Source organism: Leucopleurus acutus, assembly GCF_964270905.1.
Source record: "Leucopleurus acutus genome assembly, chromosome: 13".
Classification (NCBI taxonomy): domain Eukaryota; kingdom Metazoa; phylum Chordata; class Mammalia; order Artiodactyla; family Delphinidae; genus Leucopleurus; species Leucopleurus acutus.
This window is the reverse complement of record NC_139155.1, coordinates 66,125,949-66,139,502: the sequence shown is the minus strand read 5'-3', so window position 1 is coordinate 66,139,502 and position 13,554 is coordinate 66,125,949. Positions and strand designations below refer to the sequence as shown.

General features: G+C 47.2%; 1 protein-coding gene across 1 annotated transcript in view; it reads left to right on the top strand.

Annotated features, from left to right (window-relative positions):
• Positions 1-2,529: 2,529 nt before the first annotated feature.
• SLC5A1 (solute carrier family 5 member 1) overlaps positions 2,530-13,554 on the top strand; it is a gene marked incomplete at its 5' end in the record, with an annotated part of 52,192 nt that continues 41,167 nt past the window's right edge. The window contains 2 exons of the mRNA XM_082852875.1: positions 2,530-2,664; positions 4,360-4,431. Coding sequence (XP_082709001.1) covers positions 2,530-2,664; positions 4,360-4,431 — 207 coding nt within the window. The remainder of the gene's footprint in view (positions 2,665-4,359; positions 4,432-13,554) is intronic.

Here is a 13,554-nt window from a genome sequence, read left to right as displayed (position 1 = left end):
TTACAGTGGTGTGTTAGTTTCTGCTTCTGCTTTATAACAAAGTGAATCAGCTATACATATACGTATATCCTTGTATCTCCTCCCTCTTGCGTCTCCCTCGCATTCTCACTATTCCCAGCCCTCTAAGTGGTCACAAAGCACCGAGCTGATCTCCCTGTGCCATGCGGCTGCTTCCCACTAGCTATCTATTTTACATTTGGTAGTGTATATAAGTCCATGCCACTCTCTCACTTCGTCCCAGCTTACCCTTCCCCCTCCCTATGTCCTCAAGTCCATTCTCTATGTCTGCGTCTTTATTCCTCTCCTGCCCCTAGGTTCTTCCTAACCTTTTTTTTTTTTTTAGATTCCATATATCTGTGTTAGCATATGGTATTTGTTTTTCTCTTTTTGACTTACTTCACTCTCTATGACAGACTCTAGGTCCATCCACCTCACTACAAATAACTCAATTTCGTTTTTTTAATGGCTGAGTAATAGTCCACTGTATATATGTGCCACATCTTCTTTATCCATTCATCTGTCGATGGACACTTAGATTGCTTCCATGTCCTGGTTATTGTAAATAGAGCTGCAATGAACATTGTGGTATATGATTTGTCTCATCTTTGATGATGGTCTGTTTCCCTTACTGGGCTGGAAGCCCTGTGAGGAAGGTAAGAGCCCTGTGAGTCTTGTTCACAGCTGTATCCCTAGAGTCATTGCACATGACCTGGCACATAGAAGCTGCTCTTTTGTTGTAAGAGTGAATGAATGAATGAATGCCTTTTATGGTCTCTCCTTGGCTGCCACCCATCCCTTTCCTTCTCTGGCCACCTATGTTCTGCTGTCCTAGAAAGATCAAAGAACAGCTTGGTCCCTCCTTTGAGGTCCTTTAGCACTTCCAAGCCTTCCTCCCACTCACGCTTTGGATTTGCTCATTTCCACAGACTTCACTTTTAGAACCGGGCATGGGCTGGCAGCCTGCAGCTGGTGGTTAAATGCTGGACTTTTCCTGTGGGTGGGCTCACTTCCAGACCAGACTGGAAGTTCCCTGAGGGCAGGGACTCTGCTTGGCAGAGTCAGGTGAAAAAGCTTTGCTGAATGCGGGAACCAGTGGACACAGATGGAAGGCAAGCTGCTCCAAGCTGTGGCTGACTGCTGAGCTCTAGGTCATGGGAGGCATCCACAGTGAAGAGCCCCTGCTTCCAAGATCTCCAAATGGGGAATTTCTTCTTCCTGTGGGCAGGTGTTATGATGGGCCCTTATACAGTTTACAGTCCTGGGGGATGGGTGGGGGAAGTGGGGACAAACAAGCACTGAAGAGGCAGGAGGGCAGTGGCCCTCAGAGGCAACAAGGTGCAAAGGAACGGGCTGCTTGACTTTAAGCAGTGGATGGATGTCTGGTGGTGGGCAGGGAGGGCCTGAGGCAGAATAGCATCCTGGCGGGTTTGGATGGTCCTTCCCCCTCCCTCACCTCATCACCTAGCAAGGGTCCCCTCTCCAAAGTGGCTGCTCTGGGGCCTCCAGCACCAGCCTCTGAGAGCATCCCAACCCTCCTCTGAACTAGGGCTGCCTTGGTCTGGGCTGCATGGTCACCTCTGTCACTGGCTCACTGTGTGACCTTTGGTGAGTTGTGCCTCTTCTCACAGTCATCTCTGTTCTGAGCCTTGACTTCCAAATTAGACATGTGTTTCCAGATGGGTAGGCTGAGCCCCCAGAAAGGGCTAGGGTTTGATGAGTTCCTTGGAAGGGATTCTGTAGTATCTTTCCTCTCTCCCACCTGCCTTGGAAGGGCCCCAGATAACATTACTGGGTGAGGCACAGGGCAAGGAAATAGCTCCCAGGGGGATCCTTTTCCCCAGTCTCAGTTCCTTCTTCCTTACAGCAGGGGTAACAGTGCCCCTTGGCGCTGCAGGCTGTAGAGGGAGAGGCAGAAAGGTGGATGGGTGAGTGGTCATCCCACTCACCCATGAGTGGCCAAGATACTGCCATCATGCTGAATTTTCTTCCAGCAACATCCAGCAACTTCTGGTTCTCACCAGAATGTTCTCCATGGAGACCAAGAACTTGGCTGATTCCTGGAACAGTCCTGCACTCATTTTACACATGGAGAAGCCAGGTCCACAGAGAACACAAGATTGGTCCAACAGCAGGTGGCAGGTGATCTGAAGCTTCTAGGCCCCCAGCACCAGGAAGCCTGGCTCCTCAATGGAGCCGCTGGAGCCCTGGCCGGGGTGTTGCCACACAGCAGCCCAGGTGAAGCTGCCCCATGCCCGGTGCCGGTGCGGGAGCACAGTGGGCCTTTGTGCTAGGAGGGCACCACTCCCTGGCCGGCCCCACCCCGCTTGAGGGAGAGTGCTTATCTACCCGCCCACCTCACCGCCAAAACTCTGCCACCTCCTCCTTGTTGTGCACTCAGAGCTGCTCCCCGACAGCAAGACAGCACTGCTGCCAGACTTCACGGGTCCCCTCCCCGGGACTGATCATTAACCCGGAGACCATATAAGGAGTGAGCGGCCTGGGCTGGAGGGACGCATTGTGGCCGCCGTCATGGACAGTAGCACCTGGAGCCCTGCGACCACTGCCACCACCGAGCCCCTCAAGCCCTATGAGCGCATCCGCAATGCGGCCGACATCTCTGTCATTGTTGTCTACTTCGCGGTGGTGATGGCTGTCGGGCTGTGGGTATGTAGGGGTCCTGAAACGCGGGCTGAGGGGGCAAGGGCCAAGGGGAGAGAGGAGGGGGCACACGGAGGAGCCACCGCCTTGGTGAACTGCAAGGAGGGGAAGGTGGGCCGAAGGGTGTGTGGAGCCAGGTGGAAATGACTTGGAAATGTTTGAGAGGAGTTCAGGGGGCACCGTGTGAGGTGAGGGGCCAAGTAAGGGTGAGCAGAAGTGGGGGTGCTGGCCAGTGCCTGAGGAGGCTCCCCCACCCCGGCTCTGTGAGCAGAGAAGGAGAGTGAGAGATTGGAGAGGCTGGGGGCTGGGGGTGTGAGGGGCAGGAGAGGACCAGCTGGTAGCTGCAGGAAGGATCCCAGGGCTTGGGAAATGAGCCCCAGGAAGGTGACTACTGTCCTGCCTCTTAGTCATCCAGTTTCAGAGGGGAAAGAAGCAGGGTAGATCCGGAAGGACACCAGCCTCTGCCAGCTGCAGGTGCTTTGGGGCAGCCCAAGGCAGAGGGGCTGCCCTGCGTCCCCCACCTGGGAGAGGTCTTATGCCCTGGGATCTAGGGGCTGGAGTGAGTGAGAGCTGAAAAGCTGGGCCCAGGAAGAGGAGGAGGAGGAGGAAGACTGGAGGGTGGCCTGGTGCTGGGGAGAGGGAAATGCGTGTGGCTCCCTTTTGGGACTATGGGGACACACCAAACCAGAGAAACTTGTTCTTAGCAGTCTTGAACTTGGAAATTTCACTTGTGACAGACGCCGGCACACCTAGCAACTGGAAGAGAGGTATTTTTAAGTGTGAACATATTCCAGTCACTCTCAAAGGCTTTCATGAGGGACCGCAGGCCAGGAGGCTGAGGTGCTAGCAGGTGGTTGAAGTCGTTTGACTTAGAGTAGAGGAGGGTGGGCATTAACCCCTTCATGGCCAAGAGGTTTTTTTAGAGATAAAAGGAAGTGTTGATTTTTAAAAAGAAAAAAATAATTGTAGAAACCAGATGTGACTGAAAGCCTAAAGTGTCACAAGGAATCTGTGTGGCTGATTCTTGCTCAGTACTCTCAGCTTCCCAGACATGGTGGAAAGTCCAGCCAGGAGCCAGGGTTCTCAGGTTTAGCACTGGCTGTGACACATGCCAGCCTTGCGATGTTGGTAACCCCACTCAGTCTCAGTTTATTCAAATGTGCAATGGGTACAATCTTACCTGTTCTTATGACACCCCACGTGGCTGTGAGGATCTGCAGAGATGTATCTGAAAGCTCCTTATGGACTCTAAGAGTCTTCAGAATGACCTTCAGAATGGTCTTTCCCTGACCAACTTTCAGAGCCTGATTCCTTGGAACTTTTTTTTGTTTCAGCCCTAGCTACCTCCCCTGCTCCTTGGGGCTGTTGGTCCCCTTGCTATTCCCAGGAAAACCACTACAGAGGCCCTAAGACTATGACCTATGGAAGGCTCCCTGCCAGGAGTCCAGAAATATCTGAGTCATGCTCTCCTTGGCACTGCCTAGGGCACAGGGGGCTCAACAAATCTGTGTTAATTGTCTGTCAAATATAGGTTCCTGCCTCCGTCTTCTGAGCTTCAAGGAAGTAAGGAATGTGGAAGTGTTTCAGAAAGTGAAGTGGGTTGAAGAAAGTGCAAGTATATGGGGGATGGGGGTGATCCTCTTGGCTGGCAAGGTTACTCCGTTCTAGTTTTCTATTAAATTTTTGACACTTCCTCCCCAGGCCATGTTTTCCACTAATCGTGGGACTGTTGGAGGCTTCTTCCTGGCAGGACGAAGTATGGTGTGGTGGCCGGTAAGTTTTCTCTGAAATACTATTTGCTGAACCACGATATTCCCCATAGGAGGCCATTTTCTTGTTGGCTTTGGGTGATGGTTATTCTTTCTTCTTGCCTTAGATCCCTGATAATGGGGCACCTGCTCTCCAGGTCTCTGGGCACCCTTAATCTCTTGCAGTAAGGGAATAGCCTTTAAATAAATAACACTTGGAAGTTTTTCAAGGGATAAACAGAGGAAAGACTTCACAAGGAGGACAGCGTGGAGAAGCAAAAAGAGCACACAGTCCGAGGTGATCTTGGGCAAGTCTGAGATTCCACTTCTCTTTCTATAAAATGGGAGTTGGTAATATTTGCCTTCCAGGAGTATGATGAGAAGCGGAGACTGCTTGTGGGGTGGAAACTCAATAAATAGTAGCTCTTTTGCTACCTTTTTGCTACTTTAAGACCCACAGAGGAGAGACTTTATCTCTCCTACCTCAGGAGCCTAACACAGTGCCTGATACACAGGAGGCCCTCAATAAACATTTGTAGAGTGGCTGGAGAAGGAGCCCCCTACTGTCCCCAGTTACAGTTTTCCTCATCTCTTGGTGGATTTTGTATTTTGTATAAACGTGAGGTGTTTTCCCTGACACTTGCACATAGGCAGAAGTACCCCAATCAAAGGACGTGTGCATGGGTGGAAGAGAAACTGGAAGGGCCCTTCCATCCTAACAGCACAGGGCTCTGCTGGGTTATCAGTCAGCCCAATGATTATTTCAATCCAGAGTTCTCATCGAAACTACTGGTTGACCAGATTGGCCAAATTGTGAAATTCTTTGGGCGTAAGATACAAGCAGGACTGACTGGTGAAAGGGGCAGGGGTAATGAAATGTACATACAATGAGAAGAGAGCGACAGCTATGGAGGAAGAGAAGCAAGAAAGTGAAGACTGTCACTGTCGTATACACAAAACAGAGGGAAGGTAGGAGGAAATCATGCCACTTCCTGCACTTGGCCTTTGATCAGCTATTTGGGGATGGATTTTAATATTTGGCATCTTCACAGTTGCTAATGTTATCCCTGAAGTCATTTCTGCTTTACCCTTGGCCAAGAATACTGGGCAGATGCTGACTTCTGTGTTGGGTCCCTCATGGTGGTCTCTCCTGACACATTTTATCTTCTCATGCTTTGGACTTTGGTGCTTTCCTAAAAGCTGGTGTTGGATAGGCAGCTCTGATCACAAAGTTCAAGGCAAGGTTGGAGTAGTTCCTCTAGAACTGCACTGTCCAATATGGTAGCCACTAATCACATTGGCTTTTTAAATTAAAATTAAAATAAGATAAATAATTTGTTTCCTCAGTCACACTAGCCATATTTCAAGTGCTTAATAGCTACATGTAGATGGTAGCCACCATATTGGACACTGCAGATCTAGAAAATTTCCATCATTTTAGAAAGTTCTATTGGACAGTGCTGCTGTACAGATTTCACAGCCAAGGCTGGCATGAAATCTCAGTGGACTTGAGATTTTCTGAATTAGAAAACTGAATAGGACCTTGAAGTTTACTTTAGTTGTTAAGAAACCAGTGTATCCCCACCCCATCTAATGCTTCAATGCCCCCAAGAGTAAGCCTGCCATCCAGGATGTTTATCCAGCCTTGGTTTGCATCCTGACCTCTTTTCTCTTCCTTCCTCCCTCTTTAACAGGAAACTCATATCTCTTCATGTAAATTTTCTAGGGCTGATTTATTGGGGATAAGGCCTTAGCTTCCAATCTCTGGGTCTTGGAGAAGCCAACAAGAAGGCAGAGGCATGGGGCAGAACCACCCGTAGGAGATATACATTTTGGGCTAGGCATGGGAACACATCACATCTTAACCAGTGATGATGTCTTTCTTCCTGATGGCACCTGGGTTTGGATCTGGGCTGAGAGTTGGGTGATGAGAGGATTAGCCCCACCCAAAACAGATAATGTGGGGTTTCCGGTGGGTGTTGTTTTCCTTACTCATGTCTCGGATTATTCTAACCAACAGAGAAACATGACATCATTCCGCTTTTGTGCAGAAGTCCCTGTTTCCTTGATGAGGCTGAAATTTGACTTTTCTTCCTCCAACAACAGTTTCCATCTAAGGTTTCACGAGATTACGTTAATGGTTCATAAACCTGCCCGTGTATCTGAGTCACCTGGATGTACTTTCTAAAAATACAGATTCCTGGGCCTCACTCCAGACCTACTAGATGAAAAAACCTTGGAAGAGGGCCCCAAGAATCTGCATTTAAAAAAAGCTTACCAGGTGCTTTTGATGATCAGGCAGGCTTGATAATCACTGGTTTGGGTAGACTTTTCCCTATATGGTCAGATTTACCAAGAATATCAACATCTATTAGGGATCCTGGCAAGGGGGATTCTTGAATGGGGATACAATGACCTCTAAGTCCCTCCCAACTCTGAAAATGCTCTAATTCTAGAAAATTCTAGAGTAGAATGAGTATGGGCTTTGAAGTCAGCTCATCTGACCTGCCTCATTTACTAGTTGTATGACCTTGGGGAAGTCACTGAACTTCCCTGAGCTTCAGTTCCTCCCTCTATAAAATAGGAGAATAATATGTACTTTGGAGGGTTCTTGTCAGGATTAAATGAGATTATGCATGTGCAGCACTCAACACTGTGCTTGGCAGGTGCTCAGTAAATGGGGACATTAACAAATGGAAGGAAGGTTAAGAGCATCAGGGCATCTTACCCCTAAGATGCCCTGACGCTCTTAACCTTCCTTCCATTTGTTAATGTTCACAGACCTACTAGAGAATGGACTTGAGGATATGGGGAGGGGGAAGGGTAAGCTGTGACAAAGAGAGAGAGTGGCATGGACATATATACACTACCAAACGTAAAATAGATAGCTAGTGGGAAGCAGCCACATAGCACAGGGAGATCAGCTTGGTGGTTTGTGACCACCTAGAGGGGTGGGATAGGGAGGGTGGGAGGGAGGGAGATGCAAGAGGGAAGAGATGTGGGAACATATGTATATGTATAACTGATTCACTTTGTTATAAAGCAGAAACTAACACAGCATTGCAAAGCAATTATACTCCAATAAAGATGTTAAAAAAAAAAAGAGTGTCAGGGCAACGCCCCAGCTGGCACTTGTCTGGTGCCCAGTAAATGGAAGCTAGCATTTATGTGAAGATATTGCTACCACATCACTTAAATTTAACTTTCACATTGTGTGAGTATATGAACACGATTTATATGTAATTTATTTATACTACTGTAAGTCATCAATTCCAGCTACACATTGACCGCATTTTTACAGTTCTGAGATTGACTGTGTCTGACAGTTAGTGGCATGCCATACTTTAAGTGGCAATGTTTTTTCTTCTTCGTGCTCTGTGGTATGTCTTACAATAGTTGGTGTTTTTGATTCAGTAAAGTATGGTTATATTCTAAGGTAGTAGTTTTTATCTTTTATTTTTTTTACATCTTTATTGGAGTATAATTGCTTTACAATGTTGTGTTCGTTTCTGCTGTATAACAAAGTGAATCAGCTATATGTATACATATAGCCTCATATCCCCTCCCTCTTGCATCTCCCTCCCACCCTCCCTATCCCACCCCTCTAGGTGGTCACAAAGCACTGAACTGATCTCCCTGTGCTATGCAGCTGCTTCCCACTAGCCATCTATTTTACATTTGGTAGTGTATATATGTCAGTGCTATTTCTCACTTCGTCCCAGCTTACCCTTCCCCCTCCCTGGTAGCAGTCTTTAAAAATATGTTCACTACAACTCTTAGGCGCTGTAGAAATGCCTCAGGGGCTGCCCTCACTCTCCTTCCCAGCAACCCGTCTTTTATTTATTTTATATGAGGGGAATCTGCTAAGATTTTGTTTGAGGGCAAGGTTCTGCTGACTTACAAAATTTAAAAACTGCTAATTTAGAAGAAAAATAAGCATGATGATTTCCATTCTAAAATTTAAAATGATTTTAAAACTATTGTAGTACACACTTGAAAGAACAACAAGGCATGCAAGAAAATGCAAATCAAACTACTTTCTCTCCAAAATTGAAAAATAGTTTAAACTGCATCAAAACTATATTTCAGAAAGAATATATTTCTTTCTTTTTTTTTTTTACATGGATACGGCTGCCTTCTGCAGTCCCCAAATTGGAACGTGTGGTTTGACCAGTTCAATTGCACTTCTGGGTGCAAAGGAGAAGCACGTGCGTGGGAAATATGGGGCACCCCCCCAAGGTTTTAGGGACATTTGAGGGACCCACACCCTGGTGGGGAGGAGAGGTTTGGGGACCTCTCTTGGGTGGATGCGTGCCTCTCCCAGCCGTCCTTGTCCTCGCTCAGGCCATTGTGCTAATGTTGGCCAGGCTGGAGGGGATCCTTCTGGGTGGGCATTCAGAGGAAAATACCTGAATAGGTAGTGCAGATAATTGGGGCCTGCCAAGACATTCTGTATTTTCTTTCTTTCTTTTTTTTTTTTTTGGCCGCGGGGCATGCGGGATCGTAGTTCCCTGACCAGGGATAGAACCCGTGTCCCCTGCAGTGGAAGTGCAGAGTCTTAACCACTGGACTGCCAGGGAATTCACAAAACTATGCTTCTAAATTTCCCTTTGGATTAAAATACAAAGTCAGTTTAAGCCTGTCTTCGGTCTATAAGTTTATAACCAGAATATCTGTCCTCAAATGTGCTGGCCCAAGGAGGACATCACAGGGGCCACAGGCTCTTGGAGCTGACATTTCTCTCAGCCTCCAAGGGGACACTTTGCCTCCTTCATCTGCCTTTAGCACTGTTGCTTTGTGCTGTAGGATGCGTGAGCAACCAGAGAAACTTCGGAAGGATAGTCCCAGGGGATTTTTAGGAGGAAAGGACTTGTATTGACCTTGGATTGATACACCTGAGGCCCCGAGGGCTTGGATAGTCACCCATGAGAAAAGCAGGTGGAAATCAGAGCTCATAAAATCTGAAAGAAGATTGGATAAAGGAGACGCCAGTTGGGGGGCATTCCTGGGGGCTTCAGTGACTTTGAATGTGGCAGTTGTGACCTGTAACAGGTGGAGATCCAGGCACTCTAGAAAAGGACCCCGTTCTTAAAAAGTTAATGAGGCCAAGAGGGAGAAATAGTTTGTGCTTGGCCTAGGGATAAAAGTGAGGGACCATTGGGAGGAGGAGCAAGGACTCCAGGGCTGGGTAAAGGAAGGTCAACTCACAAAGAGGGCCAGGCAGGGAGGGCCCCAGAAACCTACGTCACATTGAGGCAAGCCAAGCCAACTGAGAAACACGAAACCTTGTGAGTGAAATGAAACCTTATGTAATTGTGGGCTGGCACCATGGTTTGGTGCCTTTGATGAACAGCTGCCTGGGTGCTGTGCTATAATGATTCTTTGAGGATGTGGGAGACGTGAAAGCAGGAAAGTGAGCTTTGAAGGGGAAATTCTCCATGCCTTGGCTAGTGGCAGCAGAAATTACTTAGAGAGATAGAGCCCCAGGTACACATCCCCACGGAGAACTTTTGTTTTGGAAGAGAGTTTGGTCACACCAGCCAGGACCACTGGCAGAGCCAGGTCCATGGGAGCAGCGAGTACAACAGGGCTGAGCCAACCCTTCAACAACCCCCAAGGCATTTTCAAACACTTCAGAAGTAAGTATTCTAAAGGGAGTGGGGACCTCACAAGGAGCCAGAGGACTTGCTTTGTCCTAGATTTGTGACGTCAGGCAAATCATCAGCCTCTCTGAGTCTCAGAGAGTCTTCTCAGTGTGGGAAACAGTAAGACTGAGATCTCAAAGCCTCTTCCAGTACTAAAATGCTGAGATTTCACACCACAGAGGAAGGAACAAGCATGGGGGAAATGGGTGTGTACGTGCGAGCCAGTCCATTGCCAGTGGAAATGTGATGGCTGTGTGTCTCTCAATAGCCACAGTTTCTTTCCTTCCTTTACTATTAAAGAATCATCAGAGAGGAGTATATCACAGTGGTTTAGGTCACGGGTTGACAAACTTCCTTTGCAGAGGCCCACAAAGTAAATATCTCTGTCACAACTACTAAACTCTGCTGCTGTAGCATGAAAGCAGCCATGGACAATACATAGATAGATGGGCATGGCTGTGTTCCAGTAAAACTCTATTTATAAAAACAGGAGGATGGCCAGATTGGGCCCGTAGACTCTAGTTTGTTGACCTCTTGTTCAGGTCTGGGCCAGGCTTCTTGGGTTCAAATGCAGCCTCTGCCCCTTACTAGCTGTGTGACCCTGTTTGAGTTACTAAACATCTGTGTGCCTTACATTTGTTTTCTTATAACAGAGATAACAGTACTTACTTGAGGTTGTTTTGAGGATGCACACTCAGTCTCAGAACAGAACCTGGCACACAAACTCTCAGGTTTAGCTCTTGTTCTTTTTTCAATCATCTATCTGACTGAATCCTCAGTGATCCAGCAAGAATGACGATTAACCCTATGGGTTGCCCAAGTTCATACAAGATAACAGTAGAGCTAGGGTTCTCCCTGTTCTTCTGGTTACTCAGGTCTCTTTTTCCTTATCCTTTGAGATGGAAATTTATGAGATCTATAGGTACAGTCTACAGGTTTCTCTGAAAACCAAGACAATCTTTCATTAAGGTTTGACCATAGACCCTGATGGAAATTTTCTCTGAGGAAAGAGGACAGCTTCTCATACTTCTTAGACTCTTTTGAGTAAAATGTATCTGATTAAGTCTCTAAAACCTAATGATCAGATCAAAGTTCAGTCACTTAGGATGCTACTGGAGTGGCCACCGGGAGGCCTGGAACAGCCTGGCAGGCCTAATACCTAGGTGAGAACTCATGAATGAGAGAGGAAGAGCAGGAACAAGGCGAATGGACATAGGAGAGGCAGAGAGCTCACCAAGGGAGCAAGGGTTGGGAAGATGTGAGATGGGAGACAGACAAGTACTTGACCTTCATAAGCCCGGGTGACTGCCAAGTCCAGGTGGCCCTGTCTTCCTGCTCTGATTGCATGTAGCTGTGTGTGCTTTCATTTGTCCCAGGGTTGAGCCTGTGTTTTTCTTAATCTTTTTTTTTTTTTTTAAATCTCTTCCACCACCTAGTCCAGGGCCTTGCATCTAGTATGTGCTGAATTAAAGGAATGAGAGGGAGAAGAGGGATATGTCCCCAGACCCTCATACTGGATCCCTTTGTCAATGTCACCTGAGCCTTCAGCCTGCATTCTGCTCTCTGGTGCAGTGACTACACTGTGTAGGTGGTGGAAAGAATTCAGGAGGTTAGGAGGGTGCTGAGTCCAAGTGAAAGGCTGCTTGCAGCAGTGCTCCACATTTCTGTTCCTATGTACACAGAACATTTTTTTCCTTTAGGTTTTTTTTTTTTTTTCTTGGCTCATGGTAGTAAAACTGGAAAACCAAGCCTGGCCCTAATTAGGGTGCCTGATTTCAGCCCAGATTGGACTCCTTGGTAAAGTCTGGTGTGGCCATGCTTCCTCACTATCTCAAACATTTGGTTTCTCTCAGTTTAAGTCAAGATTTTGCAAACCTTGTCAGTTCCCATATATCTGTGTCTCATTTGTGGTGAGAGTTTTTTGCTTAGCATGCCAGTGACTGCCTTACTCTCGAAGGACCAGTTCTTTCTCTTCCTCCTCCTCTTTCTTCTCTTCCTTCTCCTCCTCTTCCTCCCCCCTGCCTTCCTCCTCCTCTTGCTCTCTCCCCCTCATCCTTCCCTCTCTCTCTTTGGTGGACCCATTTCCCTCCAATTCTTCAAGGCTTGGTTTCCTTTGAGGAGTTTCTCTGATTCATGCACAGGCACTCACCATCCCATGTATCCTTTGTGTTCCGCGGCCTCAGTTGGCTGTGTGTAGCCAAGTTCCTGTCATCTAGTTTGTACCTAAGCTCCTGGCTTCTCCTTTCCCTCTGGCTGTCTTCCCAACATTCTCTAACACACTAGCAATTCTGCCAACAGAGAAAGGGAAAAGTAAGTTATAATCAATATCTCTAGTTGGTTGAGGTCAGAAGAGTGCTGAAACTATCAGCCATGATGAAGTCTTTGGATTGTTCATGTTAGAAATGTGTCTGGGCTTTCCCTGTCTACTAGTGGCATGGCACATTTTGAGTTGGCTACAGCTATATGTTTGTTCTGGATAAACTGTATGCAAGGGAGGTGATTTGGAGTTGGGGTTAAGAGCATAGGCTCTGGATCCAGGCTGCCTTGGTCTTAACCCCAGTTCCATCCATTCCTATCTCTGTGGCCTTGGCTGAGTTACTTACCCTCTCCTGACTCAGTTTCCTCAACTTCAAAATAGAGGTCATAGCACCTACCTCACAGGGTTGTTTTGAGGATTAAAGTAGTTAATACATGTAAATCTCTTAGAATAGTATACAGTTAGTACTACCCAAGTTGGACATTCTTATCATCATCATCAGCATTGTCCTTATTATTGTATCTCATCTCCAGATCCTCCTTCTTTTTATTTATTTAGCTGCTCCAGGTCTTAGTTGCGGCACGCGGGATCTTCACTGCTGCAGGCGGGATCTTCATTGAGGCATGCGGGATCTTTAGTTGCAGCACGCGAACTCTTAGTTGCAGCATGTGGGATCTAGTTCCCTGACGAGGGATCTAACCCAGGCCTCCTGCATTGGAGGCGCGGAGCCTTAGCCACTGGACCACCAGGGAAGTCCCCAGATGCTCCTTCTTAAAGTGTGAATTCAATCATTTATCCATATATGCATTGCTATTATTTCATTCTACATTTACATATTGATTACCTTCTATGTGCCACATTCTGTGTTAGGCGCTGGCATATATTTGAGTGTGTGTGTGTGTGTGTGCGTGTGTGTGTGTGACACACATTCTTACAAAATGTATCTGAAATTACAAATAGCGGTGAGGGTTAAGAAGGAAATGTATTTGAATCTTTATGTACATAAGAGGATCAGGAAAGGCCTTTCTGAGGATTGGGCATTTAGGTTGAGCTCTGAAAGATGAGAAGGAGGCAGCCATGTGAAGACTGGGGGAAGAGCGATCCAAGCAGAAGGAGCAGAATTGTCAAAGGCCTGAGGTGAGGAGGAGCTTGGGATACTTGGGAACTGAAAGAGGGCCAGCATAGGGGAGAGACCATGCATATTGATCAGGCCCTTCTGGTGAGCGACCCTGAGTTGTTGATGATC